This window comes from Aricia agestis, chromosome 6, assembly GCF_905147365.1.
Source record: "Aricia agestis chromosome 6, ilAriAges1.1, whole genome shotgun sequence".
Lineage (NCBI taxonomy): Eukaryota > Metazoa > Arthropoda > Insecta > Lepidoptera > Lycaenidae > Aricia > Aricia agestis.
In genome coordinates this window covers 5,856,650-5,882,744 of record NC_056411.1, presented here as the reverse complement: position 1 = coordinate 5,882,744, position 26,095 = coordinate 5,856,650, and the positions used below count along the sequence as shown (strand labels likewise).

The 26,095-nt window shown below is 38.6% G+C and overlaps 2 protein-coding genes across 2 annotated transcripts in view; one reads left to right on the top strand and one right to left on the bottom strand.

The window, feature by feature from the left end:
- Positions 1–579: 579 nt before the first annotated feature.
- On the top strand, positions 580–24,986 carry LOC121728440. Its single transcript, XM_042116634.1, has 10 exons — positions 580–732; positions 8,380–8,465; positions 8,912–9,933; positions 11,281–11,389; positions 12,091–12,313; positions 16,289–16,497; positions 19,783–19,907; positions 21,127–21,272; positions 22,019–22,132; positions 22,897–24,986. The coding sequence occupies exons 1-10, from the start codon at positions 667–669 to the stop codon at positions 23,125–23,127; spliced, it is 2,331 nt and encodes a 776-aa protein (XP_041972568.1). The 5' UTR covers positions 580–666; the 3' UTR covers positions 23,128–24,986.
- Positions 12,244–26,095, bottom strand: part of LOC121728443 (elongation factor Tu-like) — a 30,154-nt gene continuing 16,302 nt past the window's right edge. The window contains exon 7 of the mRNA XM_042116638.1: positions 12,244–12,295. The gene's annotated coding sequence lies outside the window, so the exon portion shown is untranslated. The remainder of the gene's footprint in view (positions 12,296–26,095) is intronic.

Genomic DNA, 26,095 nt, shown 5'->3' with positions numbered 1-26,095 from the left:
TCTTACGCCCTAAGGACGAACGTGACACACAAAAATTCGTGAAATCTTGAAGGATATGTACCCTTAATGGTCGCTAGGGGATCACAGGGTTAGGAGGTGGTTGATGAAAACAAGCATTAACTCCTACCGGAGTTGTTTGTTTTTAAGCTAGTCACGAGCCTACGCCTATATAATGGTCTATGCTCAATTTTTTATAAAAGATACGAACCATCGAACCGTATATAAGTCTGTCAAAAAGTGAAGAAATTAAAAAGTGGCAACATCGTAGTGTCATTTCTTGGTCATCTCTTTCAAATCAATCTAGAAAAAAGGGATGACACTACGATGCTGCCACTTTTTAGATGCAAGATTTCTCTTTGATAAAATTTGAAAAATAGAATAATGAAAAATTTTGTTTTTATGGCGCGAAAATCATATTTGTCAATAACTTGTAATAAATACACATTTAATCGTTTTGCTATCTTTTTAGTAAGTATTTCGTTAAATTATTGTAATTTTTATACAATCAAAATATCGCACACGTTTTATATATAATAAGTATAGCAGCAACACTGATTCAGTAAGTTACCTATAGCTCGATGTATACACATGTAGGTCAGAGGAAAAATGGCTTAGTTCTCGTAGCTCCTATGTTCCGTGGCAAGAAAATATAAGTTTTAATTTTAAATGGCATTCAGTGATTTATGTCATATAAGTAACGCGTTCAAGCCAGTCGAAAATGAAGCAGATCAGGTAAGTCGTGTTGGTCTTCCCATGGGTGTTGTAAATGTCCAATTAGATCTGTCAATCTGACCCAAAATCCGGGAAAATCTCGTAATATTTTCGAGTTGTGTTGTGATCAAAAGACACTAGACAGTGATATGTTTCCCTGGTTCCGATGTGCTATTTTGATACGAGTGCTACCTGTGGAAAAGTTATACTGGACTTCGAGGTGAACGATGACACAAATACTGCCCACAATATTTTTAGATTTATGTAGTTTATGCGATAGAGGACATAATAACAAGCGATGTCAATAGAATTTGGTTTTGGGATCGTATGGTAATGTAAATTTACAAAGTTTTCCAGTGTTATTGTAAGTTTACGCTAAATACGCAGTACGCCTTCAAATGTGATGACTTTCTCTAATAAATTTTAACAATTCAACGTCCTTCATTGATAGAATCTATAATCGTCTGGAAGACAACAACTTCCATTGACATACATATTGTGTATTATAAAGTACATACATCATTGAAGGCATTATCAAGACGGAAAAACACTCCAAACCAACATAAATCCACAATTTTCATTTACTGGTCTTTACCAAGAAAACTTCCATAAGTGGTGGGATTTAATCCTTCGATCGTGGATTATTGGAAATCTATTGTTATTCTATTGTATCCCGCTCACCGGTGAGCTTATGGGGCTTGATGGGTTAATTACTAGATGTTGTCTTTGATTTCATATTCATATTTATAAGAAATTCTAGCCAAAACCCATATATCAAAATGGTCCATAACAGTGTTCTCCTCCTCTTTTATAATATATTCTTGCCTGTTGCTTCATCTGCATGAAATTGCATTCATGGCATACAAAGTTTAATCCTTTTTTAACTATCAGGTGGATTTATATTAATATTTTAAAATTTTTAGCCTATGACACTCAAAAGATAACATGACAAAAAAGGTTTAGTAGATCTAGAGATTTACACCCTACAATGTCACAGACTTTATCTATAACATCAGTATAAAGATACCTATTCTAGGTATAAAAGTGTAATATTACACATTATTAAAAACAACAGTAAAATAACTTCATTGTAAATACAACAGTGAAGGTGGTTTTCCAATCCTTGCCACAACTGAACACAATCAATGAAAAATGAAATAGAACACCTCTTTACGAACTAAGCTTTAGGTTTTATTTTTTGATAACATTGGTCTAGCGACCCATGCCACTGCTGCTTTTTAGTGACATAGAGCAAAGTGAAACCTATTACCTAGGTCTAGGTCATAAATTGGCATTTAATTTGAATTTTTGTTGGTTGCTGTTGCTTTAGGTCAGGAATGGAAAGCCACCTTATGAATGTTATATTAAATATAGGTTTTGATTAGTGCATTTAAATTTGTGTACGTACTGTGTATAAAGAGCATTGTTGGTATTGTTAATTTACTTGTTTTTTTATTAAAACATTTATGTTAATGATGATTGATGATAAAGCAAGAATAATAATTGATGTTGGCATGCAAAAGAAATGAAATCTTTTAATCTTAATTATTATTTAATAAATACTTGAATATATCTGGCTGCTGTATGTTTGCATGATTATATTTCTTTTCCTTAAAGATTACCTAGGAAAGTTGCCAATGTGGACGCAAGTGGACACAATAAAAAATACAATATTTTCCTTGGACATTCAAATTTCAAATTGGCAGTATTTTAACCACCTATTACCAAACTTGTTTACATTTCGATGAAAATAAATTATTGCAACTATAAAGAGTAAGAATCCAATATTTTTCTCAGACATTCAAATTTCAAATTGGCAGTATTTTAGCCACCTAAAACAAACTTATTTACATTTTGAATAAATTGTAACAAGGTATAAAGAGGTAACAAAGAGCTCCTAAAATCTGGTGCAAATTTTAAACACGACGGGTAACAGGATGAAGCAGTGACCTCTGCGGAGCTGATAAAGGCACAAAGGCATTTCCAACAATGAATAACAACTTGTCCAATGACTCGGTTTTATTTTATTTTTCTTTATTAGTCTTGGTATTTTTGAATCAATGACAAATTCTTTATAAATTGTTTTGCTTTTAAAACAATAATATCATGTTTCAAAGGATATGTTCTCTCACTTGTTTATTTTTAACTTTGATTTGACAACAATGTCTGGAACAGCTATTAGCTATTTGCCTATTTGTACAGTTTTTAGGGTTCCGTAGCCAAATGGCAAAAAACGGAACCCTTATAGATTCGTCATGTCTGTCTGTCTGTCTGTCCGTCCCTATGTCACAGCCACTTTTCTCCGAAACTATAAGAGCTATACTATTGAAACTTGGTAAGTAGATGTAGTCTGTGAACCGCATTAAGATTTTGATATAAAAATGGTAAAACCATAAAAAACTTTAGGGGTCCCCATAAGTACAACTGAAACAAAAAATTTTTTTCATCTAACCTATGTGTGTCTTGGATACTATGGATAATATATCCAAGTAATATATATGGATATAAAATGTGTGTCCCCCCACTCTAACTTCTAAAGTAGGGGCATGATAAGTCTAAAAAAATATATGATGTACATTACTATAAAACTACCAATGTAAATTGGTTTGAATGAGATTTAGCAAGTAGTTTTTTATATATGTCATAAATGGTAAACCTTAAACCAACAAAAAATTTTTTTTTTCATCTAACCTATGCGTGTGGGGTATCTATGGATAGGTCTTCAAAAATCATATTGAAGTTTCTAATATAATTTTTTTCTAATCTGAATAGTTTGCGAGAGATACTCTTGCAAAGTGGTAAAATGTGTCGCCCCCCCCTATAACTTCTAAAGTAGGGGCATGATAAATCTAAAAAGTTGGTAGTTTTTATAGTAATGTGCATCATATATTATGATGCACATTACTATAAAAACTACCAACGAAAATTGGTTTGAAAGAGATCTAGCAAGTAGTTTTTTTTACGTCATAAATGCCAAACATTAATTTATAAACTTTCATTAAATCAACTGAAATATAAAAATAAATCAAAACCTTTTTAATTTCATAAAAATAAACCTTATTGCTGCTGCGGAACCCTTCATAGGTGGGTCCAACTCGCACTTGGCCGGTTTTTTTATTCTGTCTATTGAAGTTTAGTTTTAAAGAAGAGAGAAGGAACAGAATTTTCTATCTATGTATTAATGGTACCTAAATTCAAATTCTAAGTAACATTCTCAAGATGAGAAGTTACATTAACTGTATGTTACCAGTCATCTATATTATCTCAAAATTAAGGTATTGGCAACATTGATAAATTGTTGAAGAGAATGTTTAATAAAGGCGGTATTTTTTAAAAATCGTTCTGTCGGATGCTTACGAAATCCGCCGGCCCCCTTTGGACGCTACCGACCGCTTACGACGCTGCCGCCCCGGCCCTTGGACGCTGCCGCCCCTAGGCCGCGGCGTATACGGCCTATTTATAAATCCAGGACTGGGAATGCCTGGCTAGGGAAATTATCGAAAATCTACTGATGGATATCTTGATCGCAACTCTTGAGCATTTTAAGGTCTTTTCATTACAGTTTCGGATTTCCCTCGCCCATTTTAAAATCACTCTGTATATTGTTTATTTTTCATCTTTTTTGCTTGCAACCACGTGTTATCTTGAGTTGGTTTGGGTCACAGCAAAATGCCCAATGTCCTTTTTGTGGCATGTGCTGACGAACTGATAACGTACGCACGAGGCGATTATGTTACGCTACAAAAACTAGGTTTTACGTAGAATTGCAGATGACGACATTATATTGTAAGATATTATTTTATTTTATTCAAGCCCGGTTTTACCCTAACAAAATAGGTGACAAATTGGTTAAGGAAGACCGAAACCTTGGCTTCTGTCACTCGGAATAAAAGTAAGTAGGGACAAAACTTCTGGATTAGCTATGGTACAATTATTATTGGGCGGAAATAATACCTGATTGTGCACAGACCCGATATTATTGTTAAGGACACACAGAGCCATCTAGCGACAAACTAGCGAAACTGATTAGGGGACACGCTACACATTAATCCCCTACTCGAAACTAGATGGCGCTAGGTGGTACATGCTCGAGCCTCCTAGAAGGTTCCCATACTTGTTTACTTGTTTACGTGAATCGGGAACTTTCTGGAATTCATCTCGCCATATAAAAAGCCGCAGGTAGACGGCCCGGCAGTTCAGTTCGGTTCGAGCGATCATAAAAGCGACTTCAGAGTGACAACAAGTGAGTGAACCAGTGAAACCTGCGACTTGACTTCGACCTAGGGCAGTGATAGTGCTTAGTGATTGGACCTAGTGATTAGTGTTTGGACCATAAATAGAGCGCAGAGCGCGAACCTTGCTAGATCTGTGGTTTGGACTTAGTGCTAAGTGTTGTGACCTAGTGTGTGCTTGTGTGACCTAGACTTAGTGAATAAAGTCTTCAAGAGAGTCAGCAGGTCTTTCTCTCCAAATCCTTCGAACCCTAGCACGTAACAGTATATTCTTCAGTCTAGGCTTTATGGTTGCAAAAGTCCTAACGGCCAGTGGCGGGGTTGGACCTTATGTTGTAGGCAAGATGTATCTTGCGAGGCCCCTTAAAGTATATTTTGCGAGGCCCCCTGAATCCTGATGGATGACGCAAGAGGGCGGGTTTGTTGAGAGAAATATTTTTTTGATACCAAGGGCCTGTTTCACCACTTTCTGATAAAGTGCCTAATGAGCTATTTACAACTTTTTTGACAGATTCTCCATACTTGATCTGTCAAGTTAATTGGTGGATAAAGCTATCCACCAATTAACTAATCAGGATGTGGTGAAACAGGCCCTTAAACTTTTATTTATTTAAACTTTTTATTTATGAATATTTGAGTAAGTATCAAAACTCGTAAACCTTTAAAAAAACCTCGTGGTCTAAGCGGGCGGGCGTGAGGCCTCTTAGACCGCGAGGCCGGCCGTGGGCGGTCGCCCACGTCGCCTATAACGCCTTACGTCGCCTCTGCTAATGGCTATTACTCGTACGGTATCTTAAAAGTGACAACCCTGACCAATCCTGAGCGTCAAAGGTTGCAAGTACGCAAAAGCAAACCTTAGGTATTCTCGATATATTGTACCTATAGGTATCAGAGCGACAAAACAGCACTGCACAACATCGCTTTTAAGTTTTAGGCTCGATCGCACTTGTAAATGCACTTTTTTTTCATGGGGAAATGCTTTGCGCATCCCCGGCGGATTGGGGGGACATCGGCCGGTGTATGTGGGACTCTCCGAGGAACTACCCACTAAAACCCCATGTCGTAACTACACTTAGGCAAAGCATCATGGCGTCACGGCCAAACGTTCTGTATATGAATTTGTATTGTTATGCGGAGAAGGAACTACTTAGCACTTTACTAGGTTAGGTTGCGGAAAACCGGAATACAATCTTGATAGATCAGTGATCAGATGTGTCATTATCTCCCACACCGGTTTCAGTGACGGTGGCCGGTTTCATTGAAACCAGGCCAGCTACGCAGGAGTAATTTTATAGTGCCAAAGTGTGTGCGCAGTACACAAGAGCACTCTCTATTCCTTTACTCTCATAACCCAGTGGGACGGAAGACCGACACGACCGGCGAGAGATCAGGCGCAGGACCGACTTTTTACATGCCCATCCGACGCATGGATCATCTTACTTGTCAGACAATCAACTGGAGATCAGCCTGCATTGTCCTAACCAAACTTGGAAATTTTCCAACGCGGGAATCGAACCCACGACTTCCGAGTCAAGAGCCGCGCTCTATACCACTAGACCACGGAGGCGTTAATCCATATCCAGTAAGTAAATATAGTAAGTAAGTACTTACTATATTTACTTACTTACAATACTTACTTTCCATACTTATTACTTACAATACTTACTTACTATACTTACTAATATTATAAATGCGAAAGTGAGTCTTTCTGTCTGTCTGTCTGTCTGTCTGTCTGTTACCTCTTCGTCCTCTTCACGCCCAAGCCGCTGAACCGATTTAGGGGTAGATATTTTACACAGACGCCTAATGGTTAAGGCGACGCCTTGATAATTTGGCTGTAGTAATATCGATTTTTCTCAGCAATGACTAAAGCTAAGAAATTATAGTTCATTGTCAGTATTCATCATGTCTTTGTTTTTGAATTACCCATAGCATAACACGATTGGTCAACTTTTATAACACAGAATAATCAATCAAAAAGACCTCTGTAAAAAAAGGGATTCCTATTTTGCCAACAGAGGAGAGTGATTTAAGCTTCCAAAATTTGTACTATCAGAGAAGTTGATTCCTAGACAGATGGCGGACCTAAGTAATTTGGTCGCGTTTAATCAAACCCATCCGACTGATCACAGCTAACATATTGAATTGACATAAGCCGACCAACTGACGTAGGTCCGTCAATTGCCTAGGAATCAATTTCCTCGATGGTACATAAATTGGTTCAAGCATACACTTTAATTTGCCCATAGCTTATGTGATACTGCATTTATACATTCGCGTTCGCTATTCGCCTCGTCATTCGACGTTGATTCGACTAAACATTTGTATACGAATGCTGTCGCGAACTTTGTCGCGAACTACCGTTCACACATTCTTGGGGTGATTCATTTTGATATTCGCACACAAACATGGAGGACGTGTTCATATTATGATAGCAATGTTGAATGAAAAATATGAAATTTATTATAGCGATATTTCGGGTTCCAAATGAGCTCTTCCTTTTTGTAAAATTCTAGGAATTCTAAAAGTCACCTTTCACTCCACTCCATTTTTATAACATAATAATAATACTAAAATATACTAATAATAATATTTATTAAAAACCAAAATATATTTCCTTAATATATTAGCCAAACTGCAGAGTAGTTTGTCGGCGGGCTACGCGCTCATAAATGCGAAACTAATAAATATAATACTTATTATACTTTAACAACAAAATATTATCTTTTTGTATGTGTTATAATATCTTAAATTATGACTTATAAGTTTACACAATGATAACTTACTAATGCCACGTATGTGGCATTAGTAAGAAAAGAAACGAGTGTAATAACTAATAACATTGTACTAACGTTATAATAATAATAACATGATAACATAATATATAGAATATATAAATAATATAAGCCTATTTTTATATAGAATATAAAAATAGGCTTATTTTCAGTACAGTGTACTTAAGTCAAATATGTATGTTCAGCTTTGTACACGTCCTGTAGGGTCGGACGCTAGCTGTCAACTGAATGCAGGCGAATGTGTAAACAGTAGTTCGTATTCGCTATTCGTGCCCTTTGATTCGCGTCCGAAAAACCGCTCTCAACGCGAATGCCACGAATCGGATAGCGAGCGCACTATTTACACATTCGTGTTCGCCATTCGCCTCGTGATTCGCCACGCTATTCGTGCGAATGTATAAATGCGGTATCAAATGTATTTATGGTTTTTAGGGTTCCGTACCCAAAGGGTGAAAACGGGACCCTATTCATGAGACTTCGATGTCTGTCTGTCCGTCTGTCTGTCTCCAGGCTGTATCTTACGAACCGCTATAGCTAGAGTTCTGAAATTTTCACAGCGGAGCTTGACGCAGGTGCGTAGCCTCCGTGCGCCGCGGTGGAATGGAGCCCTTAATAAATCGGAAAATGTTTGTTGTTTCCAGTCGGAGCGCATCATGGAAGAGAATTCCATGGTCCGTGATCTCATCACGAAGATTCTGGACGAGCCGGGTCCTACAGATACGAACGGGTAACTGAATTTACTTTTTCAGGCACATTTTTTAAAATTTCAAGCCTTCTTATTCCTTTAGTATATTAGAAAGATCGAAAGATAACATGATATTTGTATACGAATAACTTAATCGTCTAAGGGCCTGTTTCACCACTTTCTGATAAAGTGCCTAATAGGCTATTCACAACTTTTTTGACACATTCCCCATACATGACCTGTCAAGTTAATTGATGGATAGCCTATTCGGCACTTTATCAGAAAGTGGTGAAACAGGCCCTAACTCTAACGAACATAATAACTTTATCGCAGACGCCTGCTCTTAATACTAGATAAACAAGACTTAGGTAAACAAGACCTACAGTTAAATTCTTATTAGAATTTATTATATCCTTTCGAGGCAAAAAGCAAAAGTAGAAACAAGCATACCAATTCCATTAGAAAGACTTTGCTATTTCTTTTTCCAGCTCCATTCCACCACCGGAAAAAACAGTAAATTGTCTGCCGACAAATATCAGCAACTACCCGAAACTGGATACCCATAATACATTTATGTACAACTACTCCAATACTCCGTACAACTTCAACCAGAATGACACATTTAACTACAACATGCAGAACGGATTCAACACGAACGGGTTCGTCAATTATCCAGACAATGACGTCAACATACTCGGGGTGGACCCCGTGCCCGACACGGAGACGGTTACTCCGGAACAACTGAACTTGCTCAGATTGGCCGCTCAAGAAATCGGGGGCGCCCAGTTCACTACCAGCCCCAACGACAAAATGTACAATTTCTTCGAACCCAACCAAAGAAGCTCTCTTCCAGAAACGAACATGTTTTCCAATAATTTCAATCGTCCGAACAGCCTCAATTTGGACTTGAATTATAACTCCTTCGAGGCGCCCTTCCCTCAGAGATACCCGAATAAGTTTGACAACGGTTTCGTGAAGGAGCAGTCGGAGCCGGCGGATATACTGACTTATTTGGCCCAACTGAACCTCCAGGATAGAGCGCGAGACGAGCCACTGCAGGACTACAAAATGTCCATGGACATGAACGGACACTATCCGGACGAGTACAAAATGCAGGAGGAACGAAACAAGATGTTCTTCAACAGAAACTTTCAGAACAGAAGCGAAAATAACTTCTACCTAAACGACATGATGCCCATGTCTGAGAGAATGGGGCAGTACGACTTTTCGAATCAGAACTCGAATATGAATTTCAAACCGAACGGCTTCAATCAACAGAACGAATTTCAGAGGCGCGACATGAATATGTTTCCGCGGGAGAATTATCAGGGTAACGGGAACGATAGGCCCAATTTTGATAATAATTTGGGTCGGGATAACGCGCAGCAGGCGCTACTGAGGCAGCAGGAGATAGCGAGGCAAATGAACATGATTATGAGGAACCGACCACCGCCTAATCAACTGAATGTCGATGTTTCCTTCATACATGAGAATACTCCTTTTAACCTCGGTAAGTAGACTTTGTAAATAATACACTTTACAATAACATTCTTTAAAGTCAGTCCTTGAGAATAACTAAGAATAAATTTTTGCTCTATTCAAGAATACATTTTTGCTGTAAGTACCAAAATCACTCCTGATTAGGGGCTTGTAACTATTAAATAATTAACACATTTTTTACACATTGGGCGTTTTGAAGTTTAAGAACCCCGGATTCTTGCGTGACGCTTCAATAGAATCCGGGGTTCTCGAAACGCGCGTTAGCAAAGCATCAAAACGTCCAATGTGTAACAGCTCTTACACTATACACAAAAATCGAATTCGAAAATTCACCGCAAGATTTATTAGTCATCGCTACGCGGCGAGCTTATTAGCTATCGCCCAGGGCTGATCCGAATTGAATAAAGTGTCATTGTAAATCAGACCCCAGGCCTTATAGTAGGGGAGGTCGCGCTCATTTTAAAAAGTCATTTCATACCGAGCGAAAATCGTAACAATAATACTATTCTATTAATACATAAGAGTTTTGATCGTCAGCCTCTCCAGTATGGGTGGAATAAAAATTGAGAGTATCTCAAAGTTGTTGTTGGGAATCTTATTGAATTGTCATTAAAAAGATCCCAATTCGCACCCAATAAAGGTCATATTATCTAGATTATACACGTTTAGGTTTGGTAGGTGCTATTTTAGTTTTAGTATATAACGACAGATGGCGCTTTTAAAGTAAAATGTATATAATTCTTCTTCACAAATATTGACTATCGAATTAATTACTTAAAATTGCTATGTGAGACAATTTTATGATTAATTCAAACGAAAATCGCCGTCAGCTGAATATTTGCAGGTGGAAGTGTCGTCTACGCGACGCCCTAGGATACATTGAGCGCGAAGTAGGGCTATATTGGTTATAGCTTATATCGCTGGCTGACGGGCTTTCCACCCGCATATTAACGACTGACGGTGGTCTTTATTATTAAAAAGATATCAACATTCACCTGTATAAATTTTGTACAGTATGAAATGACTTTATATTTTAATTTTTTTAACATAGTTCAGTAACGCGACTGACGTTGAATCCCCCGTCTGTGGTACGGCTGACGGTGCATTTTTGGTTAAGCATGACCTCAATAATCATCCATAAAATTTTCATTCGGTATAAAATCACTTTTCGCAATTATTTTTTTTTACAACTTTGAAATACTCTCAGTTAACATCCCACCACGGGTGCGGCGACTGACGCTGATTATATTGATTGATAAATATTAAGCTACCGCTGGACAAAAATTTGGTCGGTATGAAATGACTTAGCAAACAATAGCACTACCTCCCCTACTATTAAGTATGTCCACATTTGCAGGTCTCGGTGCTCTTCTAGGTCCCAGTCCGCCAGTCCCGCCGCCCGTTCTGCCTTCCCCGATGATGGATTTGCCGCTACTAGCGCCGTTCTACGCTATGAGGAACATGAGGTAACTTGAGGAAAAAAGCGTACATCCTATTGGTATTTTTCGGAGCCTATAAGCTCCTAAGCAGGAATAAATAACACTTTAGAATAGAATGAGACATAACACCTGAATAGACCCCGGGAAAATTTTATCGTGGAAAGATTAACGTGGGAGAGCCATGCTTCGGCACGAATGTGCCGGCTCGACCGGAAAAATACCACGTTCTCACAGAAAACCGGCGTGAAACAGCGCTTGCGCTGTGTTTCGCCGAGTGAGTGAGTTTACCGGGGGCCCAATCCCCTACCCTATTCCCTTCCCTACCCTCCCCTATTCCCTTCCCTTCCCATCCCTACCCTCCCCTATTACCCTATTCCCTCTTAAAAAGCCGGCAACGCACCTGCAGCTCTTCTGATGCTGCGAGCGTCCATGGGCGACGGAAGTTGCTTTCCACCAGGTGACCCGTTTGCTCGTTTGCCCCCTTATTTCATTTTAAAAAAATACGTTTCCGGTGGGTACAGTACTTACGCGGGCGGAGTCGCTGGCGAAAGCTTAAGATAGATATTAGATCGTAGAGAAAATAAAGGTGCAATAGTCGCACATTGTTATTTGCTTTATACCAGAGAATCCCAATCCTTTTCAGCCGTCGGCGCAGTAACAAATTTATTTTGCCACTTATACACTATGACAATGCTTATTCATATTCATCACTTTTTTATTATCACCAGGGGTGCGGCAACATCGTCAGCGATCCTTCACGCGCGGCTCGACGCGTGCTACGAGCAATGGCGGCAGTTGGAGCGCGAGCGTAAGCGCACCGAAGCGCGCCTGGCGCTAGCGTACCCCGGGCGCGCGGTGTCGTCGTCCAACTCCATACCCGTGCCGCGCCTGCCGCCGTGCCCGACGCGCGTCGACCGACTGACCGTCGACATGCTGAGGGAACATACTAAGGTAGTTTAGTCTGTAAATAATATATAGATGAAGATTAGAGTATCGCTTGGCTAGTTAGTGAGCGCAAGCACTACTTGAGCGTATACAAATAACATATTCCGCAATGAGGGTGTTTGGTATTTTTTTATGAAATAAGGGGGCGAATGAGCAAACGGGTCACCTGATGGAAAGCAACTTCCGTCGCCCATGGACACTCGCAGCATCAGAAGAGCTGCAGGTGCGTTGCCGGCCTTTTAAGAGGTAATAGGGGAGGGTAGGGAAGGAAATAGGAGAGGGTAGGGAAGGGCGAGGGGAGGGGATTGGGCCTCCGGTAAACTCACTCACTCGGCGAAACACAGCGCAAGCGCTGTTTCACGCCGGTTTTCTGTGATCCCGTGGTATTTCTCCGGTCGAGCCGGTCCATTCGTGCCGAAGCATGGGTCTCCCACGTCAAAAACTATTAGGTCTTAGATAAATGATTGGTCTCGCGCGCGCGCTCGACTAGATACCGCGCTATATAGAAAAAAACAGATTTCTGAATGCGGCAAGTGCCGGCAACTCAATATTGTAGTGTGTGTAAAACAATGCACAAATATTGTTGTGTGCGTAGATAATCGGGTTGCCAGATACGTCACTGGTGCCCAACCAATTGGGGAAAAATTAGTTGCTGTGGTCTTGTAATTTATTATTATTGTATAGTAAGTGCTGATTTTTCAATCACCAGATAAACTTTACCATTGGAATAAAGTCCATTCGAAAAGAATGCGATAAAATAACAACGTTGTTTAGGTCAACGAAATATAATGGGTACAATATTGATGAGAAAACAATACAAAAACTTTTATAGTAATGTACATCATATATTTTTTAGACTTATCATGCCCTTACTTTAGAAATTAGAGGGGAGGGGGACACACACATTTTACCACTTTTTTTAAAATAAAAATCAAAAATGTTTTTATTCGGAGTAATTTTTTACAAAAACTTTACCGAACGTCGATACTACGGTGCCTACCACCGGTTCGGGAACTAACCCGGCGAGAAGAACCGGCGTAAGAAACTCGCACGGGGCCATCTTTTACTAAAAAGATGGAAAATTACAATTTAAAACATATACAGTACAACACGGTCACATTAACCTGACTGGAATGTGCATGCAAGCATCATAATGACGTCATCACCATGCGTCTAGTTAATTTGACTGTGTTATATAACAATATTATGACTTAGAGCTATTTACAATAGGAATTATAAAAAATATACTAGTAGCCTGTAAGAACCACCCTATTCCCAAGGTGTGTTGTCGTCGATCAAATCATTAAATTTATAATAAGCTTTAGTACACAAACATTCTTTTACTACATTTTTAAATTTATTGATAGAGACATTTTGAACGTTTTCTGGGATTCTATTGTACAGGCGTATACACTGGCCTTTAAAAGATTTGCTGACTTTGCTAAGTCTAATCACTGGAATTTCTAATTTGTTCTTATTCCTAGTGTTAAAACAATGATTGTCGCTTTTCTTTTTGAAATTATTTAAGTTCTTTCTTACCTACAGTACGATATCCAAAACATATTGAGATGCGACGGTCAGAATATTTATTTCCTTAAACTTTTCTCTTAAGGATTCACACGATGACATCTTATAAATAGAACGTATGGCTCGCTTCTGCAGCACGAATATTGAATTAATATCCGCTGCATTTCCCCATAGAAGGATTCCATAGGACATAATGCTGTGAAAGTAACTAAAGTAAACAAGTCGCGCTGTTTCTACATCAGTTATTTCTCTGATTTTTTAACAGCATATGCTGCAGAACTGAGCCTATCCGCCAGATTTGCAATATGCGGACCCAACTGTAATTTACTGTCTAAAGTTATACCTAGGAAAACAGTGGTGTCCACTAATTTCATTTTCTCATCATTTAATAGTACATTGGTTTGTACTTGTCTAACATTTGGCAAACTGAACTTTAAACATTTCGTTTCGTTAGAATTTAATAGTAAATTATTAGCATTAAACCATTGTACTATTTTTGAGAGAACACTATTTACCTCGTCGTAATTATATTGTTGTCGATTCACATTAAAAATTAGTGAAGTGTCATCAGCAAAAAGTACTATCTCATGCTTATCTTTAACTAGATAAGGTAGGTCATTTATGTAAATGAGAAAAAGAAAGGGACCTAAAATAGATCCTTGTGGAACACCTTTGGAAGAGTCTCTCTCGCAAACTATTCAGGTTAGAAAAAAATGATATAAGAAACCTCAATATGATTTTTCAAGACCTATCCATATATACCCCACACGCATAGCTTAGATGAAAAATTTTTTTTGTTTCAGTTGTACCTATGGGGACCCCTAAAATTTTTAATAATTTTTCCATTTTTGTATCAAAATCTTAATGCGGTTCACAGACTACATCTACTTACCAAGTTTCAATAGTATAGCTCTTATAGTTTCGGAGAAAAGTGGCTGTGACATACGGACAGACAGACAGACATGACGAATCTATAAGGGTTCCTTTTTTGCCATTTGGCTACGGAACCCTAAAAAGCAAATGTTAAATTTGTTTTCTCATTTGTTACTGTATTGTGTACATAAAATATAAACTATTTAAGATTTTTATTATAATATGATACTCATAATTCATATTTATTAATACACATTCATGATCCAGGAACTTTGAAAACTTTTTGTTCCGTTGGCGGAATTTGAACCAGCTACCCTAGCTAGAGATTTTAATGCGCTCATCCACTCAGCCACTATGTATATATAAAAAAATAAGATATAATAAATAAATAAATAAAAATCACAATCTCAGAAAAATTTGGGAATTTTTAGTTTATGGTAATTGGCAACACTGAACATCAAGCGGTACTCCGATCCGAATTTTTAGGTTTATATTATTTTTCTGTGCTTATGACGATTTATTTAATAATTACTGATTGTATGTGATGCCAGTATCTTTATTGTTTCTTGTAGTGTTAAGTCTTACTACGCAAACTGGCATTTTGCTACGGACGTAACTTAAAATTTCGAAAATTATCGACACATCTACCTCACGATAATATGTGTCACGACTCACGATAATATGTCTAATTGACACGACCGACTCTAAAGGTGCATCGCGATCGATCGCGGCCGCGCGCGGCCTACGACTATCGTCGGCCGCTCGCGACAATAGTCAGAGTATGAAAATGTATGGCACCGCTTCCGCCCGCGCCCGCGACAGACGCGCGCGGCCGACGACTATCGAGCCGCGCGCGGCCGTGTCTTGAAGTTCATACGTGTCTTGTTACGGCCGCGCGCGGCCTACGACTATCGTCGGCCGCGCGCGTCTGTCAAAGTTATATTACACGACCGCGCGTGGCTTACGACAGTCGTCGGCCGCGCGCGTCTGTCGCGGGCCTCGGAAGCGGTGCCATACATTTACATACAATGACTATTGTCATGAGCGCGGCTTACGACTGTCGCGATGCACGGAATTGTACCTTAAGGCTACATAGCGGCACATGGTTGCCACCATGTCCCGCTATGTAGGCTTAGAGTCGGTAACAGAACATCAAAAACCCTCATTGTGTTTAAGGTTAACGTCCAATATTTGATGTGCAACATTTTGATAGAGGTCTAGATCACTTGTCTCTTTCACTCCAATATTTGATGTGCAACATTTTGATAGAGGTCTAGATCACTTGTCTCTTTCACTCCTCTCGAAAACATCGCTATCTCAGTCTTTACATCTACAATTATTTCTTTGCGCCATAGATTTAGTTGACAGTTTTCAATTGTGATTACTTTGTAAATTAATTATAACGTTTACTTCATGCCGTTACTCTTAGGCCGGTATAAATAGTCAGTACTCAAGAAGCATCTCGGTCTCAAGACGCGGTTCGGCTCTATGATTGGTCCAAATTTTGACAGCCAACCAATCACAGAGCCTGAAACGTGTCTTGAGACCGAGATGCATCTCATGTAACAATACATTTCACAGGTGCTGACATTGATGGGTAAAATGGAAACACTCCGAGCGAGCGTCTGCGTCGCGCAAAATAAGAAGCCGAACAAACAGGAGGACTGTAAGATTACGGTACTGAAGCGAGGCCAGGAGAATGTTTCGTCGCAGAAGGATGACGCTGGCGTGGATCCGGCTACTTATGACCCTACGACTTGGAGGGACGATGTTAAGAATCTGTCGGAGATGTAAGTTTGCCAATTGCGGCAGAATTTTTGTTAAATATCTTGCACTAGCTGTTGCCCGCGACTTCGTCCGCGTGGACTTCAGTTGCGCGCGATGTCAACAAAATTGGTGTCAAAAGCTTTTATAAAAAAAACCCTGGTACCCCTTAAATCAAAACAGCTGTGCAGTGTGCACATAATATTTCATTTTTTTAAATTAAACTTTATATTTTATGCCAAATTTTTAAGCTTATTTAGCCTCCCAATTAGACAACTTTACCCATAAACTATTTATCATTGATAGGTTTAAGGTTACGTCACTGCATAGATAAAGTAGTGATTTATTAAATAACGTAAAAGAGAAATAAGAATCGAAAAAATCGAAAATAGAATGTAAGAATTATCTTACATTCTATTTTCGATTTTTTTCGATTGCGTGCGTCTCCTACATCGCGCCTTGCCCAAAAGTCTTTCTATAAGAAGTGGTATTAACCACTTCTTATAGAAAGACTTTTGGGCAAGCGTTAGCGCGATGTAGGAGACGCACGGCACCATCTATTATGAATTTTTGGAACTAACTTAATTTGAACAAATTTACGCATTTTCACCGCCTTACAACGCTTTTTTCCAGTAAAAAAGTAGCCTATGTCCTTTCTCAGGCTTTAGACTATCTGTATACAAAATTTAATTACAATCGGTTCGGTAGTTTTGGCGTGAAAGCGAGACAGACAGACAGACACTTTATACGTGGGAGAGCCATGCTTCGGCACGAATGTTCCGGCTCGACCGGCGAAATACCACGTTCTCACAGAAAACCGACGTGAAACAGCGCTTGCGCTGTGTTTCGCCGAGTGAGTGAGTTTAACGGAGGCCCAATCCCCTACCATATTTCCTTTCTTACCCTCCCCTATTCCCTTCCCTTCCCATCCCTACCCTCCCCTATTATCCTATTCCCTCTTAAAAGGCCGGCAACGCACCTGCAGATCTTCTGATGCTGCGAGTGTCCATGGGCGACGGTAGTTGCTTTCCATCAAAAAAGATAGATATACTTTCGCATTTATAATATTAGTATAGATAACGTGTATAACAATCGAAAGAATCGAAAAACCCATCTCATCATGGTACCACGTTTTATAGAAATACATATGGGCAAGCGATAGCGCGATCTAGGCGACTCTTGGCGCTATCTTACGTCACTGCATAGATAAAGTACTGATTTATTAAATAACGTAAAAAAGAAATAACGTAAAAAAGAAATAACAATCTAAAAAATCGAAAATTGAATGTAAGATAATACCACCTCTTATAGAAAGACTTTTGGGCAAGCGTTAGCGCGATGTAAGAGACGCATGGCGCCATCTATTTTGAATTTTTGGAACTAACTTAATTTGAACAAATTTACGCATTTTCACCCCCTTACAACCCCTTTTTCCAGTTAAAAAGTAGGCTATGTCCTTTCTCAGGCTTTAGACTATCTGTGTACAAAATTTCATAACAATCGGTTCAGTAGTTTTGGCGTGAAAGCGAGACAGACAGACAGACAGACAGACAGAGATACTTTCGCATTTATAATATTAGTATAGATTAATACAAAAAGAACAGAGACACGATTTTAACGTAGACTGATGAGTGATAACAGTAGATGGGCGCAAGTTACACAAACTTAATTTCATACACAACTTGATCAATAAAATAGTTCGCCATTTAAGAGGGCTACTGACCCAAAAAATCAAACATCGTCCTTCTCTGTTTACACTCACGCCCGTCCTACATATTATGCCAGGTGAAAAAAGACGACGCGGAATCATCGCCAAGTTAGTTTTACTTGAATAAAAGACGAAATAGTTTTACTTGAATAAAAGAGATATAATGATTATGAAAAAAGTGTTTTGAGCAAATTTAGGTTTTATCAATGCCTTTTTAGATATTAAAAAATATTAAAGAAAAGACTGCAAACTTCGAAGATCCAAGCAAAAATGTGTCTAAAACAAGGTTTTTTATAAAAAAGAAACTATCGAGCATTTTTCAGTAATCGTGTTTTCGTCTTGAGCATATATTTCCATGAACTGAAGTCACTTGTGTAAAAAAATCACTAGACCTTACAGATTTTGAGATCTAGGTTTAAGTTTGTAGTCAAGTTAGGATCAGGTGCATTCTTAAAGTTACTACAGATTAATTGACGATAACGCATCCATACTAATATTTTAAATATGCGTAAGGGTATGTCCATCTGTTACCTCTTTACGGCCAAACCGCTGAATTACGACTCCCACTTGGCCTTTCATGCGTAGGAGCGGGTGCGTAGGGTATGCGACATGGCGACAATAGATGCGAAAGCGGCCATATTGCAGTGGACATGGTTTACGAATTGCATAGCGTCAACGACTCAAATCAGATGATCGTGACGTCAGGTAGCGAGATTTTGGTGCTGCGTTTAAATGTGCATCGCTTCTCGCACGACGACTCGCCATACAAATATACTTACGTCACACTCAAAAAATATCATCTATTCTGGCACAGTTATGCAAAAGTACCATCGAAGTTGATTCATCCAGATGGCGGACTTACATCAATTGGACAAATTATGTAAATTCTATATTGTGATCTGTCGACTGCGCTTGACTAAGGGCCTCCACACAACTACGAATTTGCATCGCAATGTCATTTCTAGTATGAGTTTTGTCGCAGATATTTGCGATGCGATGCGAATTCGCAGTTTTGTGTGGGACGCGACCAAAATTACGTAGGTCCGCCATCTGCCTATGCCACAACTTCTCTGATAGGTACCATCGAAAAAAAATATTCCTAGGCAGTTGACACAACAACGTCATTTGGTCGGATCATGTCAATTCAATGTTGAAGCCGCCATTCCACAGCGGCGCACGCTGTGCAAGGCCACGCAGCGCACGGATTTATTAGTTTGACAACGTGGGTCAACGTTACCACTGCAGCACACGCTATGCACACGGCCACGACTATGTACAACTGTAGCGCAGCACAGTTTTGAATGTACACGCTTCTGTGTATCCCGTGCACAGCATACGTAGCGTGGCCAGCGTTGAACTACGTGTGCACCATATTCGAGCAAGCTACGTGAGTCAATTCGTGCGTAGCGTGTCCGTGGGTTGCAGTGGACACAGTCACATAATATTTTCTTACAAAGCGAAGCTTGACGCACGTGCGTAGTCTCTCCGTGCGCTGCGGTGGATTGGCGGCTTAATTGTGATCTGTCGACTGGGTTTGACATAACGCGACCAAATGACGTAGGTTCGCCTGCCTATGAGGTAACTTCTCTGAACTATATTACAGCGCGCCGCACAGCGAGGTTGAGAGCGCGATGCTGGCGTGGCGGAACGCCGTGGCGGGCGTGCAGGCGGCGCGCCGCAGGGAGCTCACGCCGCACCCCTCGCACGCGCGGTACATGCGCGCCGACCGTGAGTAGCGCGATATAGTGCGTTAGGTGTTTTAAGAGTTTTACTGCCTCATTCAGGGACGAACATTAATTACTTAACCCATCAATCCCCAAGCGGCACCTAGCTGTCGCATAACAATTGAAAATGAAAAATTATTTATTGTTCTCACCACAAACAACAATATTATTACAAATAAGTGAAGTACAATTAACTATTTTGTGGGAGACTGGTGCCTAAGCTAGGCATAGCCTGTATTTCAGGACACCAGACCTCCATCTTAATTAAAAAAAAAACAAATTATACAATTTGGAATCTAGTACATTTCATAATAAAGTTAGTTATTAAGATCTGTGTGTGCATATGTATTTGTGTATGCGAGTGGGTATGTGCGTGTGTGTGTGTCAGTGTGTGCGTGTGTGTGTGTGTTCATGAACTCATTATCATTCTCGACTAAACGGGAATGGTAATGAGTTTTTCTGTCTCTTCATTGTTAAGTGTCAGTAACCATTCAGTCAACTTTTTCTTGCACCTTTTCCTCGTTAAATGAAATATGTTTAGGATCTTGTCTATTTTTTTGTAAGTGTATCTTCCAATGCCACAGAAGAAACATCTTTTGTGTTTGCAATTCCCACGTGTTTTAACACTACCAATTACCATACGAGCAATAAACCAAATTCTTGCAAGGCCTCTAACTACCTGTAGTGGCGAATGTCTTTATTATAGCAGTTCCTCTTTATTAAGGCGGGGATTAATCTCAATCCAAAACGATAACCTTGCACACAACCAAAGACCAAGCGTATACGCATCGCAATAAGATTCATTTTAGCTTAGCATAAAACTGTAGGTTCTTGGGCGGATCTTCTCTATTTTTCATGTTTTTTTTTTAAATATCTTTGGAAATAAACATTAAGAAACAAAATTGTTCGGTTAAGGGCATTTTAATATAGATTTACTAACAATTTATTCAAATAAAATGTATAATTATCCTAGTTAATACTTATATTTCGATGAAATAGATTTTTATGGGAGGGTAAATTAATTACAGCCAAAGTATTACGTTTTATTAAAATGTCTATGGTTTAAGGTATTTTAAATATTGTGCTTTATATCTCATATTTTTTAACACTTCGTTATTATATTGGAACTAGGTAAACCGGGAGTCACGGAATAACAAATTGGGGTTTATCCTCGAGGGCCTTAACGCGATAATGAAGTAAATTTATCAACTTAATATTTTCAGCGATCCTAGGCTTGGCGGAGGCGGTGAAGCAGCTTTGCGTCTGCGCACGACGCGCCCGCTGCGCCATGTGGTGCGACCTCACGCTGACTGTCGCACTCGCGCCCGCGCCGCAGCCGCACCCGCCCCCACCGCACCACTCCCACCAGGTTACTAGCTCCAGGACTTCCTAATCGCTTCATAAATCATAGCTCTAGTCTCACCAGGTCAGTTACACCACAGCAATCCTTGGCCTAGCGGAGGCGGTAAAGTAGCCTTGCGTGTGCGCGAGCCCGCTGCATGCGTTGCGCCCGAGCCGCAGCCGCACCCGCCCCTGCCGCACCACTCCCACCAGGTTAGTGGCTCCAGGACTTCATAGCTCTAGTCCCACCAGGTCAGTAACACCACAACAATCCTTGGCCTAGCGGAGGCGGTAAAGTAGCCATGCGTGTGCGCGAGCCCACTGCGTGCGCTCGCGCCCGCCCCCACCGCACCACTCCCAAGTCCCACTAGGTAAGTATTTTTAGGTTCTTTAACTTTCTTGGGTTTTTAGGTCTCTTTGGCGTAGTGAAAAGTAAGTTAGCCCGCTTTAGCTTAAATTCATTTTAAACTTAAATATTTGAACACATGAGTAATATGTTGCTAGAATACTAATCTGTAGCTCTACCATTAGTTTAAAACTATAGTATTTATCGATACTCGATAGTCGATACCGACTACGTAAATATTTGTTTGGCGATTTTAGTTCCGCAAGTATACCTAACCGCTAGAGGCGCAGTAAAATTTGCCATACTAAAAATTTACGTAGTCGGTATCGAGTATCTATAAATACTATAGCTTTAAATTCATGGTAGAGCTACTGACATAGTATGAAACATGCTGTATAATATGCATGTAATATTTATCTTTATTTCAGAATGAGCAGCCTACTCAAGTGCCCTCACAAAAGTCACCGAAGCAGACGGCCCAAGATAACGCTGCGAACGCGAGCTCAACTAACAATAAAAGTTCTACCACAGACCAAAAAGATGTAAGTAAAAGTATTAATCTATACTTATTATAAAACAAAGTCGCTTTTTTTCCCTCGTGTCTCTTTGTTCTCTTTAATCTTTAAAACTACGCAACGGATTTTGATGATTCTTTCAGTGTTAGATTATATTTATCGAGGAAGGCTATAGGCTATATTTTATCATGCTAATACTAATAGGAGCGAAGAAATAGAGGAAAGTGTGGAAAAAACGGGGGACATTATTTGAAAGAGCTTAATTGAACTCAGGAACTACTGGTCCGATTTGAAAAATTATTTCAGTGTTGTAATAAAAGTATAGTAATATCTGAAAAGTAATAGTATTTTACCTATCTCTACTTTCTGTCCGATTTCGGTAAAGCTTGTCTAATTTGAAATGACGCGCCCCACCACTTCACTAGTTGATATAAATGAAAAATTTTGTACTGCGAATACGAGGGAGGGGCGCGTCATTTTAAGGCTGCCTTTACATTAAGTCGCGAGTAGTGCGGCAGCCGCGCGACTCGCGACTTAATGTGAAGGCAGCCTAAGTTAGACAAGCCGTAACTCAGTTGATGGTTAGTGTTTAACGATGCACTTTTGCACAATAAAACGCATTATAGAGATTGATAGAATACATGCATCTTGAAATCTACATTTGATTAAAATAAACTAAATTATATCTTGAATTTGATTTTTATTAGTGACCTTATGAATCGTTATATTACAGACGTTGTCATATTATGACGTGTCCTTTCATCCCAAATTAATTATTTTATTATGCTTAGGAGAAACCGTCTAACACCCCATCAAAGTCTGAAACGAAACAAGAGAGCAACGAAAAGAAGCCCAGTCAGAACGAAAAGCAGGATAAATCGAACCAGCGTCGCTCGCAGAACTACAGGAACAAAATGAACCAAGGTAGAAACGATTTCTATCAGAAAAACCAAAGGTACGAGAACAGATTTGTACACAACAGGCACCCATATCATTACCTAGCTACAGGTCCTATTAATTAAGTATTTAACGTTTTTGAGCCCTAAACACTAGGCTATGTTGCGATTTGATAAAGATTTTCACTCCGAAATAAACTTTATTTTGTATAATACAAGGTTGGAAATTGGCAGCACCGCACCAAATCCAAGACTAAAACACTGTGATGTTAATTCTATTTCACTGCTCAGCTAAATTTTATAGAGGTTACTTTGTAGGGTTTTGTAACGTATGCATGGACTTTTTGAATCGATACCAGTTTTATATGCTGCCAATTGCTAACCTACGCTTTACAATATTGAATGTTGCAGCGTCGATAGCACTCAATTTACATCAAAATCGCTACAGCATTCGATAGCGCCTGTGTCGTGAGTCGTGACGATTTTGTTATAGAGTTTTATCCGGCCTGCCTATATGACAACTGAGCTTTAATAAATATTTTAAGGAATTGTCTGTAATAGATGCGATGAGATTTTGTGAGTTTCTCGATTGGATCTGAGGGAGTGACTTTATGAAATCAGTGTGATATAATGGGAATAAAGTATGCCTAAACATTTCTAAATAAATTAGAATCTGTGTCTTATCGTATGTATTACATTTAGTGGTATTAATTTGTGTTGTCAGCGGGCCCGGAGATTTCTATGGGAATGTTGCAATCCTAAATCATATCAACAATAAATTATTATTTAAGCGTTACACTTTTCAAAATTAGTGAAAATTTATATTAAAAATGCATTTAAAAACTCGAATATTCGCGTTGTAATTATAAAAGTGTATCTATATTTTTGAACAGGTGAAAATGAGACCACGTAAACATAAATTTCAAATAGTAAGTGTGTAGATTATTTTTATGCCAGTATCAAATGAATTGCATAATCTATTAATCGTGCTTTGCTGGTATTATAACTCAAATGTTCTATACGTCTCTACGATGTACTGGCTAGTTGTAATTTTACTTGCCAAATTATTTGGTGTGAGCGAAACCCAAAGTGAATGAATGTACGGCAACTCAAAAAAGAGTGATGAAAAATTTGTGCTTTTTGTCTCGTTCTCGCACACAAATCTGTAGGACAGAGACAGACCATTTATTGAGAGAAAACAGTTCACACTTATAAAGTAATTTTATTTATTAAGTGGTTTGATGAAATTGCTTAATTAATATTATTATAAAGAATATCAAATTATTGGCAGAACTCTAGTCACTCTAAACAACTTTTGAATGAATTTATATTATAAATGAAATTAGGATTTTTTAAGAGCAAATTTACGACGGGGCTTTTTAAGAGTTGTTCGTATTGTGACAGGCATCTATTGAATTTTAATAATATTTCGCTCACACCAACATTAAGTGAAACCTTTACTAAAATGTGATGTTTCTATGTTAAAACTAGTTGACTCTATTTTAGTATATCATACTACGTGCAAATGAAATATATAAAATGAAATTATAATGTAGGTTTAAGCGTACCATTTATTTATTTATGTGGATATCTATGCGGTAGACGTGTAGCATAAGTGTTTTTAGGGCGATACTCTTACGGAATTGATGTTGATGTTTATTTAATTGGGAGTCAATTTGAGGATGCCATCAAAGAGTGTTTAAATCACTGAATTATATAGACCATAGAGAAAATTTCACCATAGAGGTTTTAGATTGCGTCTTCTCTATATATTTCATTGTTCTAAATGCAATACTTCCAAATAACAATGTTCCTTTCCTCGATTGTGATTCCGTAAATTTGTGGCACAATTTTGCTTAAATTGTAGAATTTGGATGCTACTGTGCAATTTACATCGCCTATTTTATTATGTCTACCCTCACTTTTTGCAGCTTTATAGTTCTATGTGATATCACATTATATAGACTTATTTAAATACAATTATGTTACTTGTAAAAATGATTAAAGCATTACCAATAATTTTCGTTACAAAATGTCCTCTCGCCTCACATCTACATTTTTGCACACAAAAGAGATGGCAATATTGCCATTTGAATTTACTTTCATATCCTGTTTTCATATAACTTTCATACTGAAATTGCCAACACCAGAGTATGTTTTCAAGCTGTTACAGCTATTCATTAATTTGATAAACATTATTTACAAAGTAATTGTATTTATCTTAAGGCTAGAGTTTAAGTTGCATTGTGTTCAAGTTACGGAGTCACATTGCTAACACAGTGCACAAATATAGTGCGCACTCAGTGAAACCAAAACCAATCTTCCACTTTTAGTTGATACATTAGTTGTAAGGGAAAGTGTTTTGTTTTTATATATATGCTATTGACACATTAAGCCATAAAACTAATGAACTGTATATGGCTATAATATTTACTTACTTAGTTTGCATGCATTTTAACATATGCAATATACAAATGAATTAGTATCGTTTTTAGTACATTCGCTTAGATATTTGTTCTTATTAGTTCTTTATGAAGAGTATTTTATTTATTCTTATAGTTATATTAGATGTATTGTAGGGGTTGGTTGTTAGGGCTCAACACAGCAGTGAGTAGCTAGTTCACTCGATTAGTAGAAATGTGTTTTGGAAACACCGGCCTAAATATGTGTTAGGATCTTATTGGGTTGCACAAAAATTAGATAAATATTTTATGGGGGTTTGTTTCGTTGTTCGATGCTGATTTTATGATAGAGTTATTTTATGGTAATGGCCAGGGCTAGCTCAGGAGTTATATTATAGGCGTTGTAGGCTATGCTAGCGTTAGTTAAACTGGCAATGCTATAACAAGAAATTTCATAAATGCAATTACAGATAAAAGCCTTAGCATTATATGCATCAGGATACCGTAAATCTTTTCGTGCAATATTTATACATTAAAAATATTTTAGGTCGCAATTTCGTCACAAAAAGCATGGTTGTTTTACGAATTAAACTGCAACGAAATTACCAAACAGCATTGCGTCGCGACGCTCGTATGCGGCGCACTTGCGTACCGTAGGTGCGTACATTACCGTAGTCCAATTAAATGTGATT